Consider the following 17,482-nt stretch of genomic DNA (forward strand, 5'->3'; position numbering starts at 1 on the left):
TAGCTTCAATGTGGCAGAAACCTTTGTTACTACTAGATCGAGTGCACTAACTACTCTTAAGTACACCTGCAACATGGAAAATTATTCCCTTTGCTACAAAAGTAAATCATGTATGATACTAATTGCCATAAACTTTCTTATAAAAGTTAATGGAAGTCATATGTATTGTTTGTTAGGCAATATACTAATGTATGTTGGATGCCGTCTTGTGCATTGTCTGAGTGGCTGGAGTACTGGTTACCATTATTTGTGGATGCTGGGTGACAGTCCCAGTCAATTATCTTATAGATGGTGACCAAAATACAATGTTCTCATCTTAACTACCTTCCAAGATCTTTGGTTTGGGTTCTTTTGCTTAATAGTTTAACTGAACACATTTTCCTTAATGTAATTATTTGTAGGCTACTTGATAAGTTATGAAAGTGGAGGAGTGCAGAGTCAAATAGATTACATCCTAGTTAGAGGAGCCAACAAAAGCAGTATGACAAACTGCAAAGTGATCTTGGGAGAAGTGAGTGTTAAACAGCATAGGTTGGTGGTGATGGATTTTATAATGAGAGGTAGGAAACCCAAAAAGAGAAAGTAAAGATCTAGAATTAAGATTTGGGACCTTAAATGAAAAAAGGGGGATCAATTTAGGAGGACCATGAGAGAGAGATGGCTGGAAAGGGAGAATGTAGAATTTGGACAGGGTAACAGAGTGGAAAATATCTGGGCAGACATGAGAGAAATATGTGTGGGGAAGCAGAGGAAATGGTGGGAAGAACCAGCGGATATAGAACATCGAGAGGAGAAAAGTGGTGGTGAAATGGAGAGGTACAAGAATCAATTAAAATAAAATCAAAAGTATTTAAGGACTGGAAAGTAAGGCAAGCACAAGGTGCAGAGGAAAGGTACAGAGAAGAGGAAAAAGAGGCAAGGAGGGTAGGTATGGCAATTGAAGGGTGGCAGAGCAGTTGAATGAAAGACTAGGAACAAGAGAAGGAGAGAAGGATATCTATAAGATTTCAAACCTGAGGAAAAGGCAGAGACAGGATGTGGGTGAATTGGGTGTCAGCAAGGATAGTGATGGAAATATACACTGGCCTGCATTTCAAAACTTTTTTTTTTTACAAAAATCAAGGGTTTTCCAACTTATTTAGGACCCATTTTGCATGCTGAGTTAAAAAATACAGTTCATTTTCCTGGGTCAGGTCTGGTTTCTAAGATATAGTCTATTTCTATTCCGGCATAATTTACCAAAATATTGCAATTATGCAAACATTTATGGGCTTTGTTTTTGTAAAACTGGGTCGTGGGTAACCTTTAATAATTATTTTTATTTCTCTTTTCATGTCTAGATATGTATAAAGATGGATCGGAAGTGCAAAAACCATCCTAATAGGTTCTGTTACATCTGCAGACATGTGGTCTTTCCAGACCGTCAAGCAAAAATCATGGGTTTTGTGAAGAAGGCATATCAAGCTTAATTTGGAGTCAAACTAGAGGACCAGGATAAGCCATTCACTCCCCACATCTGCTGCAAAATATGTGTATGAGAACTTATAGGATTGGAGGAAAAAGGAAAGGAAGAGTATGCCATTTGGTGTCCCAATGGTGTGGAGGAAAGGGAAAGATCATGTTACCAATTGCTACTTTTGCATGACAAATCTAAAAGGCATCAATAGCAAGACTAAACACCATGCTCAATACCCTGATGTTCCTTCTACCACAAAGCCAGTCCCCCATGCCCTTGGTCTTCCTGTTCCTGAGCCAAATGTCACCATGGAATCTAGTGACATGACTGATACAGTTGTGTGTGGTGCATACAGGCCAGAAGAGGACGACAAGCCAAACTCAATGACCTGACACGAGACCTGAACCTTTGCAAGGAGTCTGCCCAACTACTGGCACCAGTATCAGGACTGTGTGAGAGAATTTAGAAAATTTGTCACGTTTAATGATGTATCTTCACTGGTGTACTGTAACAATATTGCTGACCTGATTAAATTATTTGGTCTGAAGTATGATGCTATGGAATGGAGACTTTTCATTGACTCATCTAACAGAAGTCTCAAGGCAGTTCTTCTGAATAACCGATATAAGTTTTCATAGATCCCTGTTTGGCACTTAGTTGAAATGAAAGAATCCCACAAAAGCATGGAACATCTGTTGTCTGCTCTGAACTACCAGGAGCATAAATGGTTGATCTGTGGAGATCTTAAAGTTGTTGGACTCATCCTAGGACTTCAAGGTGGTTACACAAAGTATCCATGCTTTCTGTGCTTAAGGGATAGCCGTGCTGATGACCAGCATTATGTCAGACAAGAGTGGCCATCAAGACAAGGATTAAAACCTGGGTCACACAACGTTCTCTCCCACCCTCTGGTTGAACCGAGCAAATATTGCTTCCACCCTTCCACATCAAACTCGGTCTCATGAAGAGCTTTGTAAAGGCATTGGACAGAGAAGGTAGAGATTTGCTTTCCTCAATCAGAAGTTCCAACAAAGAAGCATGGAGAAACTTAAGGCAGGTATATTTGATGGTCCTCAAATATGGGAATTCATCAAGGATGCTAGTTTTGATGATGCAATGAATCCTGCTGAACTCTCTGCCTGGTTGTCCCTTAAGTCAGTCATTGCAAACTTCCTAGGCAACCACAGAAGTTCCCAGTATCAGAAGGTAGTTGATGAATTGATGAAGAGTTTCTGCCAACTTAGTGCACGCATGTCAATGAAAATGCACTTCCTCCGGTTTCATCTGGACTATTTTCCAGAGAATTGTGGAGACTTCAGTGAAGAAAAGGGAGAGCGCACTCACCAAGATAGTGTTATGAAAGAACGCTATCAAGGCCGATGGAATGTCAACTTTCTTGCCGACTACTCCTGGTACCTAAGAGGGATGTGGAGTCTGCTCATCATCCACGAGTAGCTTCCTTAGTTCATTATACTCTTCTTGCTATCTATTCAAAATATTTTGTAAACCTTCTGTGCTGTGCATAAATGCCTAATATTTTCAATATTGTGTTTCATTCACCTACAAATAGATTGGAATTTAGGATATTTTTAATGTGCTAATATTTAATTAACTTGACCTGATTGAGTAAAATGAGCATGATATTTGGATTCAGTGCAAAAAAATGGCCTAAAATCAGGTATTATATGTTAGACCTTGAAAAGAGCACAAGCCAGTGTATAATATATGAGGATGAAGAGATTAAGGAGAGATGGCGAGACTATTTTGAACAACTGTTAAATACTGAAAATGAGAGAGAGGAGATAAGTGGAGGGACCAGTGATGGAGATACAGGATCAGAAGTTGAAGAGAGCATTAAGGAAGATGAAGAATGGTAAATCACCAGGTCTATCGGAGTTCCAAATTGAAATTATCAAATTACTAGGTACAGAGGGGGAGAAATGGATGTTGGATTTATTGAAAGCTATATGTGAAAAGGAAGAAATGCCAAGGGACTGAGAGGAGCGTCGAATGGTATATATATATATATACAAGCAGAAGGGAGATGTCATGGAATGTGGTAACTACAGGGGAATTAGACTAACTGAGCACGGATTGAAAATTTTAGAGAGAATACTGGATGAGAGATTAAGAGATTGTAAAGATCGGGAAACAGCATTATGGATTCATAAGAGGAAAAGGGATGGTGGATGCCATCTTCATAGAAAGACAGCTACCGGGAAACCAAGAGCTCTATTGTGCATTTATGGACCTAGAGAAAGCATACAATAGAATCCCAAGAGAACTGATGTTTTGGTGTTTAAAGAAGAGGAAAGTCCGAGAAAAGTTGGTTACACTGGTCGAGATGATGTATAAATGAATGACTACAAAAGTGATAACAGCAGTTGGGGAAACAGAAACCTTTGAAGTTAGTGTTGGATTACACCAGGGATCAGCATTAAGCCCATTTTTGTTCGTGCTGGTCATGAATGTGTTGAGTGAAGAGATCAGGAATGAAGAGCTGTGGGAGTTGTTGTATGCCAAAGATCTAGTGATTACTGCTGAAAATGAGGAGGACCTACACAGAAGTGTTGGAGAGTGGCAGGCGTCTTTAGAGAGGCGTGGCTTAAAGGTGAATGTGAATAAAATAGAGGTTTTGTTAAGTAGTAGGGAAGATAGAAACAATACTAATACAAGAAAGAAGAGGCTCAATTACAAAACAGGCAGAAAAGTTTAAATACTTAGGATCTACTTTAAGCCAAGAGGGAGGATGTGAGGCTGAAGTTGACAGTAGGATAACAGCTGCATGGGGGAAGTGGAGAGAGGTAGCTGGAGTGGGATGTGATAAGAAAATGCCAAACAAGCTAAAAGTAAATATATATAACACAGTGATGAGACCTGTATCAATGTATGGAGCAGAAACATGGGCTCTAAGAAGAAAAGACGAAGTAAAGCGTGAGAGAACAGAGATGAGAATGCTGAGGTGGATTATGGGAGTATAGCTGCTTGACAAATAGGAAAATGATAAAATAAGAAGGGCAGGCTTAGTAAAGATTACGGACGTGATAAGAGAGTCACGATTGAGATGGTATGGGGATGTGTTGAGGATGGGAGACGAGGAGGGAATGAAGAGGGCTTGGGAGGAACCTGTTAAGAGGAAGAAGACCGAGAGGGAGACAGAGAATTAGATGGAGAGATAAAGTGAAGGAAGGTATAGAGAGAAGAGGTTTGGTGGAGGATGATGCCTTGATAGAAGACAGTGGAGAAGTCACATCGGGCAACTGACACCTTAATGTTGGGATAACGGTGGGGAAAGATGATGATTAAATATGTATATTCAATTTCAATATTTTTTGGCTGATGTGAATAAGTATACATTTCTACATAATTTCTCTACTCGTTTCTCCCTTTATTTCATACTGAAATTTTTTTTTATCTTGAACTTGATGTGTGAGTTTATGCCGCCTTGGGGTTGTATCACAAATCTTACATTTATTATTAGGAATAATAATAACTACAGTAATTTAGTGTGGAATGCGTGATACACGTACAAGTATAACATCAAGACAGGGTTTTGACTGACAGCTTCTCACCATATGATACTAAGTAAAATATTATGTGAACTATAGGGAAAGAACCCAAAATAAACAGAAGTATTGGCAATAAATCCTTGTTAAGGGAATTAATGGTTATTATGAGAACCAAACCAAATCTCACTATAACAAAAATAAAAAGTAATCAGTAAAAACTAAACTAAAATCTTTATATCCATAATGAGACTGCAATCTTATTCTGGGTTCACAATTCAACTGCATTCAATAAGCGTAGTGGTGATGCAGTTTTAAGGTCATCTTAGTCCACGGAATTTTCTGAAGGAGCTTAATCCTTGTATTCTGCATAATCTAGCAAAGTCTAGAACTGAAAGAACACATGTTAGCCCAACTATGCTAAAAGTTGTCTTGAAGAGTAGTACTATTTCAAGACAAAATTTATGGCTTTGAGAGTGCTAAGGATTAACAGATATTAAATAGGGAAAAGCGCCTTTAATTCAGGGAAGCAGTCGAAACAAAAACCCAAGAAACTGCCTAGACTTAATTTCTAAGATTATTTCCAGAAAGCTAATGGAGAGTTGCTTCATCAAGTTACAGTTCTCGTGGACCATCCCACAACGGTGGGAGCAGAAATAATTTATGACTGATGTTTTCCTCAAATGTCTTCCATTTAGATAAATTTATTGCCTATTTCATTATCAACTCTGACACTGTTGACAGTTTCTCTTGGCTCTTCATACATGAAGCCATCTATTTTCCATTATAGCATTCCTTTTATGAGAGGTTTTCCTTTTTACAAAAATGGCAGGTGCTGTCTTTAAAACAAGCCTTGTACAGGGTGGTTATATTAACCAAGTCAGTTCCTCTTTTCTCTGTCACTCATAAGCTGCTGTGGCAATGTGATAAGATTGAACACTGGTATAGACAATCTATTGTAAGGAAGTTTACTGAGTGAGGTGCTGAATGCTTGCTGACTAGTTTAGTACTGATTTATGCAAAGAACTTTCACAGAGGTTAAGTGTGGCCATCTATGTTTGTTCACATACGGAAACACACAATTTGATACAAAATATTTACTTGAAGATTACAAGTACATGATCAGAGAGCTGGCAAAGCTGGCAATAATAAATGGAGTGTGACAATAACAGTTACAGAGAAATATGTTTAAAATACGTATGAGAGGAGTTGCATTTTCTTTGAGCACGTGTTCTTCCCATCAGGTGAGTCAGGGAGGAGGAAGTGCACCTTGGTTGTTGGTCAGCTGTCGCAAAAGCATGTGGCCGGTACATCAGCCTTCCTCAGACTCCTCAGCAGTGCAGACTAGATTATGACTTCCTTGGCTATCACCATTACAAGGCTGGAAAATTGCTTCTTTATTTAACAAGCAACAGAGACAAACACACTTGACTCGTTCTGGGATCTCTAAAAGCCACTAGCTCCTGGGTGTTTATTGTACAGTTAAGATAATTCTCTTGATCAAAGTTTGAATCTTTCCCGTACCTTGAGTCATCTAGACATCTTCATGATGTTGGGGGCTCTATTGTCAGTTCATAATATGTAGGTAATGTTGCAGCTTGACCAATGTAGTAATAGTCCTTAATTCATTATCTAAAATCATATGCATGAAAGCTTATGCTCTGGAATCGAGTTAGCTCTGCAAATGTTGTGAACTTTGTCAAATTGCGTGAAGCTGGGAATAAAGTATGCAACAGTGGTCGCTGACTGACATGTCCATCAGACATGAAATGAGGGTCATTCTTGTGATCTCATACAATCAAGATCCACTTTTCTTCCCATTTTCTCATGCGCTGTTTGTCTGACTTAATCTTATTTCTTCTTCCAATTGTTCCATTTGATGTTCAACTAAGAGGATCAGACCAGTTAATTCTCCTATGTTTGCGTCACAGAGACAAGGTTCCACTCCATGCACACTTTAACCTGTAATGTTGTCTTGGGACTGATAAATAGCAGGATTCCAAAAATAAATATAAGCATTTTACTAGACAAAAACGTAACCCTGTTGTACAGTATCACTGACACTGAGTCATGGTCGAGGGCTAATGTTTGATGTACGATTGACTACTCTCTCGATGCCAGCACGTACTTGTGACCAGGAGAAAATACATGAAGCAGGTGGAGTGGCAGCAGCACTGCTGAAGTGTCACACATATCTGGATGATCCATGACTTTTTAAACGATATTAATTTCATCATCTTGAAAACAGTAACATGTGTTCAAGTGATATCGACTCATCCAGTGGCATGCTGCCATGAAATACGGATTATGCACACTTCCACAATGCCGATTTACCGTGTGCTACTCTATCAGTTAATGGGAGTTATTGGACATCCTTTTCCTTCTGTGTCGACTGTTTTCGACCTTCGGAGGTAACATTGGTAACGCACATGAACGAATTGAGTTTTTTTTACAAATGTTACCTATTTCGTGTGAAGTCTGTTTGCAAGCAGCTACAAGGTGGGCTAGGGGATTTGTTCGTGTGACACCACCTGAAAGAACCTTCATTGCGCAGATGAAACAATACTGACTGACTGAATGGCCTTCCTATTTTCTTTCCCACAGCCCAAGTTTTATGATCAATATCACATATTGCATTTAAAATTTCCAATGAAGCCATCCCTTGATAAATGAAAAATACTTTTTCCATAAGCTTCAAAGGGAAACGATAAAAAAAATGAAGGGGTCCTAATTAATCAGCTTCGAAAAATTGACTTTTTATAATTACTTAAAACTGCCACTTTTAATTATGAATCGCAGAGAGAGAGAGAGAGAGAGAGAGAGAGAGAGAGAGAGAGAGAGAGAGAGAGAGAGAGGTGGGGGAGGAGGGATCAACTCTGAAAACATGCCCGGAAATACTAAATGAGGACTGAAGAAAATTTTCTTTAAGAAAGTCTAGATTTATCAACCAACATACTATTTTAGGCCAAATCATAATGGTTCGTATCTTTAACTGAAAATGATATCAGTCTAGGATTATTCACCTTCTCAGTTGTAACTGAAATATGTTAAAACCGGAAGATAAAAATAATCTCCTGTGAAGGGTCTAATAATTTACTCTCAACAGTTATTAATTTAAGCACAAATGTAAAGAAATACTCTTATCTGTCCAGTGGCAAGGGATTTCACTCCCACTAGAACAAAGAAAAAATGCATCAAATGTCTAATTGCAATTACGGTTTCCTTTTACAAAATTGGGAAGTTTTATTTAAAAAAAGAAACGCGCTTCGCTCCACCTTAGAGGAAAACCCCGGAAAAAACAAGAGGAAAAAGTACTTGCCTTTCCAACAGCAGCTGAGATATTGGAAGGAAAAAGACGCATCCAGTTTTATTGTCATTAAAAAATCCTCCTTGCAAAACGAAAGGGAAAAACGCATTCATGCTCAACGCTGCACGTAACGTACCCAAACAAAATAGGAAGAAAAGCTAAAATGAACATTTATATTTTAAGTAGAGATGAGATTTGCCTCCCCAATGCAAACAAATAAATAGAAGATGTCATCTTTTCTAATTGCAGCCGGCGTCTCCATTGTTAAAAGAACTAGAAAACGCTTTTTTCACGATTACTCTCAGCTAATCAATACCCTTACCAAAGAAAGAAAGACGAGAGAGAGAGAGAGAGAGAGAGAGAGAGAGAGAGAGAGAGAGAGAGAGAGAGAGAGAGTAAACTGTGAGAGGTAAGACCAAACTACTTCCACCCAAGGCGAAATATTTCAGAACCTTATTTATTCACTATAACACACATAGATCTTAATTTCCACCACATAAATGGCGCTTACATGATGTCACTCAGATACGGTCATGACATTAATGCAACTGCAAGGAAAGCTAATTATTTCACTGGAAGAGGAACAGCCGTGAAACAAGACCGTTTGCATCTTCGTGTCACCTAAGAAAAATGATAGTTTCCAAAAAGCGTCTAAGGCTTTAATCGACCTAAAATTACTTGAGAAAGGAATATCTACTCTTGACATCCCTCAGTTTCCCCCTGTAGAAAAAGTCTCCCATATTGTGATATATAAGGGGCCTTTCTGAATAGACGGCCTTTATTTTTAATGACATTAGATTGTCGAGATATGGCCAATTATACTGTCAGTAACATCATTAACTCCAGCTTAAAAAAAAAAGAATTATATAGTGAGGTTCCCTAACACGCCCTCAATTAGTTGCTAACTCCTCATCACGAAGATGTAAACAAGGGCATTCATAGTTTTCAAGATACGTAATTGTTCAATGAAGAAAATGTGAGAAGATTTAAAACTGGACCAAAGACCGTAACAAAGACTTCCGAAAAGCAGCCGAGATCTTACAAAACAGAGACGTGAACATTTTAGAGAGCTCTTCTGATTGCGTAGGATGAAATGCATTTGCAGTTATTCAAAAAATTCAATATCATGCATTTGCAGTATTGCAGTTACACAACAAATACAATATCGTGCATTTGCAGTTGCACAAAAAATACCATACCATGCATTTGCAGTTACATACCTATCATCATTTGCCAGTTACACATCATATCATGCATTTGCAGTTACACAAAAAATACCATATGCATTTGCAGTTACGCAAAAAATAAAATATCATGCATTTGCAGTTACACTAAAAATACAAAATCAGTCACTCATGAGTTTCTGTCGATAATGTAGCATTTGCACAGTGAACTGAACCTGAAATAAGACTGTCATGATGCTTAACTGGTTAAAAATCAAGAAAACTCCATACCTCTAACTGGCCCTGAAGCATCAATCAGTAAAGACACAGGCACTTTCGCAATTACTCCATATATTCCCTAAATTTAAATCTCCCGATACCCCCTGAAAATGCCACTTGAACACTTACTTACTCGTTAAGGAGGACCCGTATGACGCAACTCACTTTTGAACTAAGTCAGGTTAGTCAAGTTGAATGGAAAGAGATATGATTTTCACACTTCCAACTGTAGCTCAGTTTTCTGATATCGCAAAGAACCGGGAAAAAGTTAAGTTCATTAATAATTTCGCTGTTTAAAGAGAAAATATAGTTCCTCACCTGAAGTGGGAAGAATAAAGTTCGATTGTAAAATGAGAGAGAGAGAGAGAGAGAGAGAGAGAGAGAGAGAGAGAGAGAGAGAGAGAGAGAGAGAATGCTTACTGCTGAAGAGATTTTACAAATAAATAAACATGGAAATTACAGCCATACAAAAACAAATTCAGTACTGTTTTTCACTTGCAAATGCAACTCGTATGTTCTTGTAGTCCACAACCCTAATCCGACCGAAAACCTTCTGTAAACTGGAATCCAACTGGCAAGTCGTAAGGTTTCCACGCAACTATTACTAGGTTTCATATTGAATAGCCATTCACGTATCGAACAAGGACTAATATATATCATTATCTCCACGAAGCGTACTCCAAATTCCGTTTTCGTGTTACTTTTATGTTTACAGGGGATAAATTATCTGTACAATTGGTTTTTAACATGCAACCCCAATACACACTGCAAAGTTATCTCACAAAATAAAAAGAATAAGATTAAAATTACACAAATATATAACTCATAAGACGGAATATTTAGATCAATGGCAGAACTACACAAATTTCCAGGCTCTCAAGCTGAGTAAAGCTCATAATGGATAGTGTCCCGAGACCCACACTGCCCTTAAAACTTCACTCAAAAGCACATCACCAATTCCCTAAAAATAAGTTGAAAACATGACATTAAAGGACTCTGAACAAAGTTTGAACACCTGAGTTTACTGTAATCAATGAAGATTCCTCACCAAGAGAAGAGACGTAACAACTCGGACGAAAAACATATTGGTCCACACCACCACAATCTCTTTTCCGTCGCTCTCACGTCTGCAAATGAAGCCATAACAAAGACTCCATCTCATCCCAAATCTTGAGGAGGACGGAGACCGCAATTTGAGCGGCAGCGTCGCGTTTCCATCACCCTAATCAATGTTTGCATTCCACGAAGCAATAACAACCAGCTTTCCTGCTGGAGGGGGACAATAAACCGACAATGATAGATGGTGGCACCAAAACGTAGACTGTTTACGAGGAGACGTCATTGCGCATATGGTCATGTGCTCCATAAGATGATTCATCGCGACGAGAGACCACTTCAAGTAGGCAACAAAGAAAGAATAATGTTCAACGTACACACTTTGTCTCGATAAGGGTGAACTCACGTCTGTTCAGCTGAACCCACACAAATTGTGAGCAGTCATTTTCGTTTAAAAACGTCGATGAGACGAGCAACTTCTAACCTTTATCTAAACAAGACATAACGACAAAAAGATAAAAGGAACGGATAAAGAAGTGGACTTTAAACAAAATGCGACATTAGAGATCTTACATTCATCAGTTTACAGTTTCTACAGCCATATCCCAATACTGGATGCAGTCACTGATCCTGGTAGTTTCTGTGATGTTAATATATCAATTCATAACTTCAGAAGGTTACACTTTTACGGGCTATGCGCCTTAAAGTCAATATCCTAATCCCACTACTACTACTACTACTACTACGACTACGACTACTACTACTACTACTACTACTACTACTACTAATAATAATAATAATAATAATAATGATACCACACACATGGCTAATAGAATGCCTGAAAATATATGGGGCAGAGGAAAACACCATCAGCTTCCTCAAAAATACAATGCGCAACTGGAATACAATACTTACAAGCTCTGGAATAAGACTAGCAGACGTTAATATCAGGAGAGGGATCTTCCAGGGCGACTCACTGTCCCCACTACTCTTCGTAGTAGCCATGATCCCCATGACAAAAGTACTACAGAAGAAGATGGATGCCGGGTACCAACTCAAGAAAAGAGGCAACAGAATCAACCATCTGATGTTCATGGACGACATCAAGCTGTATGGTAAGAGCATCAAGGAAATAGATACCCTAATCCAGACTGTAAGGATTGTATCTGGGGACATCAGGATGGAGTTTGGAATAGAAAAATGCGCCTTAGTCAACATACAAAAAGGCAAAGTAACGAGAACTGAAGGGATAAAGCTACCAGATGGGAGCAACATCAAACACATAGATGAGACAGGAATACAATACCTGGGAATAATGGAAGGAGGGGATATAAAACACCAAGAGATGAAGGACACGATCAGGAAAGAATATATGCAGAGACTCAAGGCGATACTCAAGTCAAAACTCAACGCTGGAAATATGATAAAAGCCATAAACACATGGGCAGTGCCAGTAATCAGATACAGCGCAGGAATAGTGGAATGGACGAAGGCAGAACTCCGCAGCATAGATCAGGAAACATATGACAATACACAAAGCACTACACCCAAGAGCAAATACGGACAGACTATACATAACATGAAAGAGAAAGGAAGGAGGGAGAGGACTACTAAGTATAGAGGACTGCGTCAACATTGAGCACAGAGCACTGGGGCAATATCTGAAAACCAGTGAAGACGAGTGGCTAAAGAGTGCATGGGAAGAAGGACTAATAAAAGTAGACGAAGACCCAGAAATATACAGAGACAGGAAAATGACAGACAGAACAGAGGACTGGCACAACAAACCAATGCACGGACAATACATGAGACAGACTAAAGAACTAGCCAGCGATGATACATGGCAATGGCTACAGAGGGGAGAGCTAAAGAAGGAAACTGAAGGAATGATAACAGCGGCACAAGATCAGGCCCTAAGAACCAGATATGTTCAAAGAACGATAGACGGAAATAACATCTCTCCCATATGTAGGAAGTGCAATACGAAAAATGAAACAATAAACCACATAGCAAGCGAATGCCCGGCACTTGCACAGAACCAGTACAAAAAGAGGCATGATTCAGTGGCAAAAGCCCTCCACTGGAGCTTGTGCATGAAACATCAGCTACCTTGCAGTAATAAGTGGTACGAGCACCAACCTGAGGGAGTGATAGAAAACGATCAGGCAAAGATCCTCTGGGACTATGGTATCAGAACGGATAGGGTGATACGTGCAAACAGACCAGACGTGACGTTGATTGAAAAGTCAAGAAGAAAGTATCATTCATTGATGTCGCAATACCATGGGACACCAGAGTTGAAGAGAAAGAGAGGGAATAAATGGATAAGTATCAAGATCTGAAAATAGAAATAAGAAGGATATGGGATATGCCAGTGGAAATCGTACCCATAATCATAGGAGCACTGGGAACGATCCCAAGATCCCTGAAAAGGAATCTAGAATAACTAGAGGCTGAAGTAGCTCCAGGACTCATGCATAAAAGTGTGATCCTTGAAACAGCACACATAGTAAGGAAAGTGATGGACTCCTAAGGAGGCAGGATGCAACCCGGAACCCCACACTATAAATACCACCCAGTCGAATTGGAGGACTGTGATAGAGAAAAAAAAAAAAAAAAAAAAACAAAAAAAAAAAAAAAAAAAAAAAAAAAAATAATAATAATTAATAATAATAAAAGAAGTCGTTGCAAGGAAGACCTGTGATACAAAAATACTTCACAACCCTCTAGATTCATTCTTGAATTTCAAATAATCACGTAACTACTGTCGTTCATGGGTAACATGAAACCGTTTTTAATTCCTACATAATTTATATGATTATGTAAAATAGTTGTATTTTGTCGTAAGCATGGCATTTTTATACTGTTAGCTAACTGTATATTAATTCTTCACAAACCGAAACTCATTTTTATCTAAGTTCTCGGGACTAAGCTCAAGAAGACGTTTAAGATAAAAAGTCACTTTCTTACGCGGATCCATCACCGTACTTGCCTGTTTGCGTATACGTATAATATGCTGTATGTTTTCCTTTCTTTCCATATCTCTCGGGAAGGTGCACCGGTTTATGACCTTCGTCCTTTTCAGATACACTCTTATTGGAGGCTGAATACTGAGATTGAGTCATTTTCGCTATCATTTTTCAATCTCCCCTGAGCAATGATTGGCTCTATGGTCACAGACATGACAGACCATGGCAGAAGCTTCATAAGGACACAAAGCTTAAGCAAGACTCCTAGAAAGGAAATCTGACAATGACCAAGCCTGAGTGAACACCAACCGAGGTCAATTCTGTTTATATAAATTAAAGATCAAAGGCTGTTACTGATACCCAGAAGTGGTAAAACAATGGTAAAACAAGATTTAAACTATGTGGTACTACTGTCATCGTTCATGTAAATATAGGAATATATGAAACTTGCTAATAAATAAAATGAAGTTTCGAACAGTACTGGATATACTGTAAGAGATCAAAGCTTATCAGATGTGTGCAAAATCGTCATTTAGAGTTACGACTGACCAACGCGGCTCTTGCTTCTTCTGGAGATTAAACCTCATAATCCTTGATCAGTATCGGGTTCGCTGAAGCCAGCAGAAACGCCACATCGTATTAAGTAAACGAGAATAAGTGCAATAATAATGCATGCTTACTAATCATGGAACATCACATACACTTTCTTCATGAAAAACAAATAAAAATTGTATGTAACTTGGTTACATAAAGAAGAGAAAGTGAGAGGTGCACATTGGGCATGCTGACAAAATGATAGGTGTATAACAATTTATTTACATAACGATATTATAGGTTTATATCAGTTCGTTCAAATAATGTAAATGTGTAATTGCCATGGTTTAATTGCGTTCTTATTTTGAAGATATACTGTATGAGAAATTATTTCCATCTCTATACTACATTTTTTGTAAATGTCATTGAAATTAATATTTATGTAACTTCTTACAAAACTCCCTAGATTAGTCACAAGATTACACTGAATATCTCTGGGCATTAAACAAACTCATTTGACTCAATATGGAGAAAACAACTCCAGGGCTCCTATTCGCTCTCTCCCTGATCTCGTCATACGCTGGTGTAGCGAACTGACTCCCTCCTTCTCAAACTTCGAAAATGCTCGAGGGACTGAACGCGATCGAGAAACAGAAAAAGAACAGAAATAACAGGTTTTTATTTTCTGCGCCTTTAGTGTGTTTCTGCTTTTAATGACACCGAGGAAACTGAACGGCTGTGTAGGCAATGGTTGTAGTTTTGGAGAGCGGGTGGTTTCCAGCAATCTAGCAATCCAGTTACGTTACTACCACTGGTAACTTCCAAGAATTATGTTAATCAGTAAAATGTATAAATTACTCACAAAAGAAATTCTGCATCATTTTTACTGTTCCGTTTCTTTACAAGCATAGTTAATGCAAAATTATTAAATCTTTAAATCATTAACAACTTCCTCCCACCAGCTAAGATTAAAAGTGTCGCCTAAGGATATTGACGTGTTTGAAGAAAATGACTGGCAACAGGCACAAGAGGACACCAAACTGGTATTTCACTTTCAGAGTCAAGTACTGCACAATAAGAAATCGGAAATTTTCCCCGCGAGTAGAACGATGAACTTTTTAGCTTAGATCTACTGATAGAAGGGAATCTAAATAATGTCATAACACTCACCTCACGAGAAAAAATGTTCTTCAAAATGTTATCAATAGGTACAGCGATGCTCATATCTGATGCGACAGGATTCATTTTGTATCTTTCAGATTCTCAGACTCAAGTAGTGTTGAACTTTTTTTTTTACTTCTAATGTCATACATGTTGAAAAGTTTGAGAAATCACAGCTAGCATTATTTTTCCTTATGGTTATATAAATATGATCCCTTTTATCCATTGGTATAATTCATAATTTATGTGATTTGAACTGATCTTATTTTTACATTGCTTAGTTCAAAGTGCAGTGTGATAAGGTTAGCGGTACCATCAATGACAGCACACTTAACATGCTCCTCGGACTGGTCAAAATAACTACGTCTGCACCATTATAACAGTGGCGGTACTAGCTTACATGACACCCTGGGCAAACCTCACCTTCAGGCAGCAACCCGTCCCCCCTTCCCTGTTCCCGTTCGCCAACACATTTAAATCCCCCAATACTACACAACTGGCCTCTAAAGACTATGACTTTCACAAAATACCTCTTTCATAAACTAATTTTACTTTGCTACACTTCGAACAAAAAAAATTAATTAGGCCACAGGGCAACTGCCATCTAAATTCTATGACTTTTACACAAAATAACTATTTATTAAACTAATTTTATTTTGCTACACTTTGAACAGAACAAAAAATAAATAAATAAATAAATAAACTGCACCACAGCACAACTGCCTTCTAAAATCTATGACTTTTTTCACAAAATACCTTTTTATGAAATTACTTTTAATTTGCTACAGTTTGAACAAAAAAAATATATTGTACGGTTCTTGCACCACAGCACAACTGCCATCAATTACCTCATCATGGGAAATTTACTCAGTTATGGTGTGATTTATACTGATGATGGCCAGACCACTAAGGCGCCCCTGTGACAATGTTGACCTCAGCTAGGATTTGATGAGTTTGAGTTTTGAAAAGCTTCTCTCTGCTTCAGCAACTGTGACTGGAAGAGTGATACCAATTCTGAGAGCAGTCCAAATATTTGGATATATTTCAGAGAGCTCCCTTTCATGGATAAATCACAGTTGCTCATGCAACTACATGGTCTTTGATGGCAAGTCAGGCAAGTTTTTCAGCTCCTGTATAAGCTCTCTGCCATCCAAGTCAAATTCTCCCTGAAAATAGTGTAGTACTTAGGTTCTCACACTGTTCTGTCAGCTCCTCGAATGAAAGATTTTTGAACACACAGTTCTCTCAGCTCCTTGAATGAGAGATTTTTGAAATGTTAACATTTCAACCATCTCTCCCGCAGTTTTCAACTTGGAAAATCTTTCTTAAATGGCTAATGTTGCAGCATCAACCACTGCATTAAAGAATGTCACCTCCAACTTCTTCAAGGCATCAGTCAAGAGCTCATCAAATGATTCATAGGAGGAGTGCTGTTTTGTGGACCTCAACTGTTTTTCTTTTAACACAGCCTCCACATTCATTTGTTCACAGATATTTGTGACTGCCATTTGTGCAGCTACAAAACCTGTATCCCCGTAATTGTGGAGAGAACACCTCTGTTTTCTTTAGATTTACTGCAACATAAACTTGCATGTTAGGAGACTGCATCTTCTTGCTCATATACTGAATTTGGCACAACAGGTCATACCACACAACTGAACAAAACAAAAGGCAAAGTAGTATGACCCAACCTCCTCTGACTGAGATTGGGACTCAATCTTTATTACTGCGTCTTTGGTATGGTCCCTCACCTCGACTAATGCACCTCTCAATGTGGCTGCTTGATATCTCAGGGGCTCCACACTCTTGACCTTGCTTTCTCATCTTGTATCAGACCACATCGCCAATGTGATGTTCACATTTTTTCATAATAGCCCAACGTTGTGTGGTAGCTGAAAACAAGTTGTAAAGCTTCTGCAGTATGCCGAAGTACCTTATGGCATCAGTAGCATCCTTAGCAGTGTCAGCCATAACCAAATTCAGAGAATGAGCCCCACATGGAACAAATAGAGCTCTGGGATTAATTTCTAGGAGCCTGGATTGAACACCCT

At 38.6% G+C, this 17,482-nt stretch overlaps 2 protein-coding genes across 3 annotated transcripts in view; one reads left to right on the forward strand and one right to left on the reverse strand.

The window, feature by feature from the left end:
• LOC135223624 (D-glucuronyl C5-epimerase B-like) overlaps positions 1-17,482 on the reverse strand; it is an 888,924-nt gene that overhangs the window by 438,060 nt on the left and 433,382 nt on the right. The window lies entirely within an intron of this gene.
• LOC135223976 (uncharacterized) lies at positions 3,816-16,354 on the forward strand. Its single transcript, XM_064262898.1, has 3 exons — positions 3,816-4,067; positions 15,233-15,313; positions 16,220-16,354. Exons 1-3 carry the CDS (start codon positions 3,816-3,818, stop codon positions 16,352-16,354), a joined length of 468 nt encoding a protein of 155 aa, XP_064118968.1.

The sequence above is a fragment of the Macrobrachium nipponense genome, chromosome 10 (assembly GCF_015104395.2).
Source record: "Macrobrachium nipponense isolate FS-2020 chromosome 10, ASM1510439v2, whole genome shotgun sequence".
In the NCBI taxonomy this organism is placed as follows: domain Eukaryota; kingdom Metazoa; phylum Arthropoda; class Malacostraca; order Decapoda; family Palaemonidae; genus Macrobrachium; species Macrobrachium nipponense.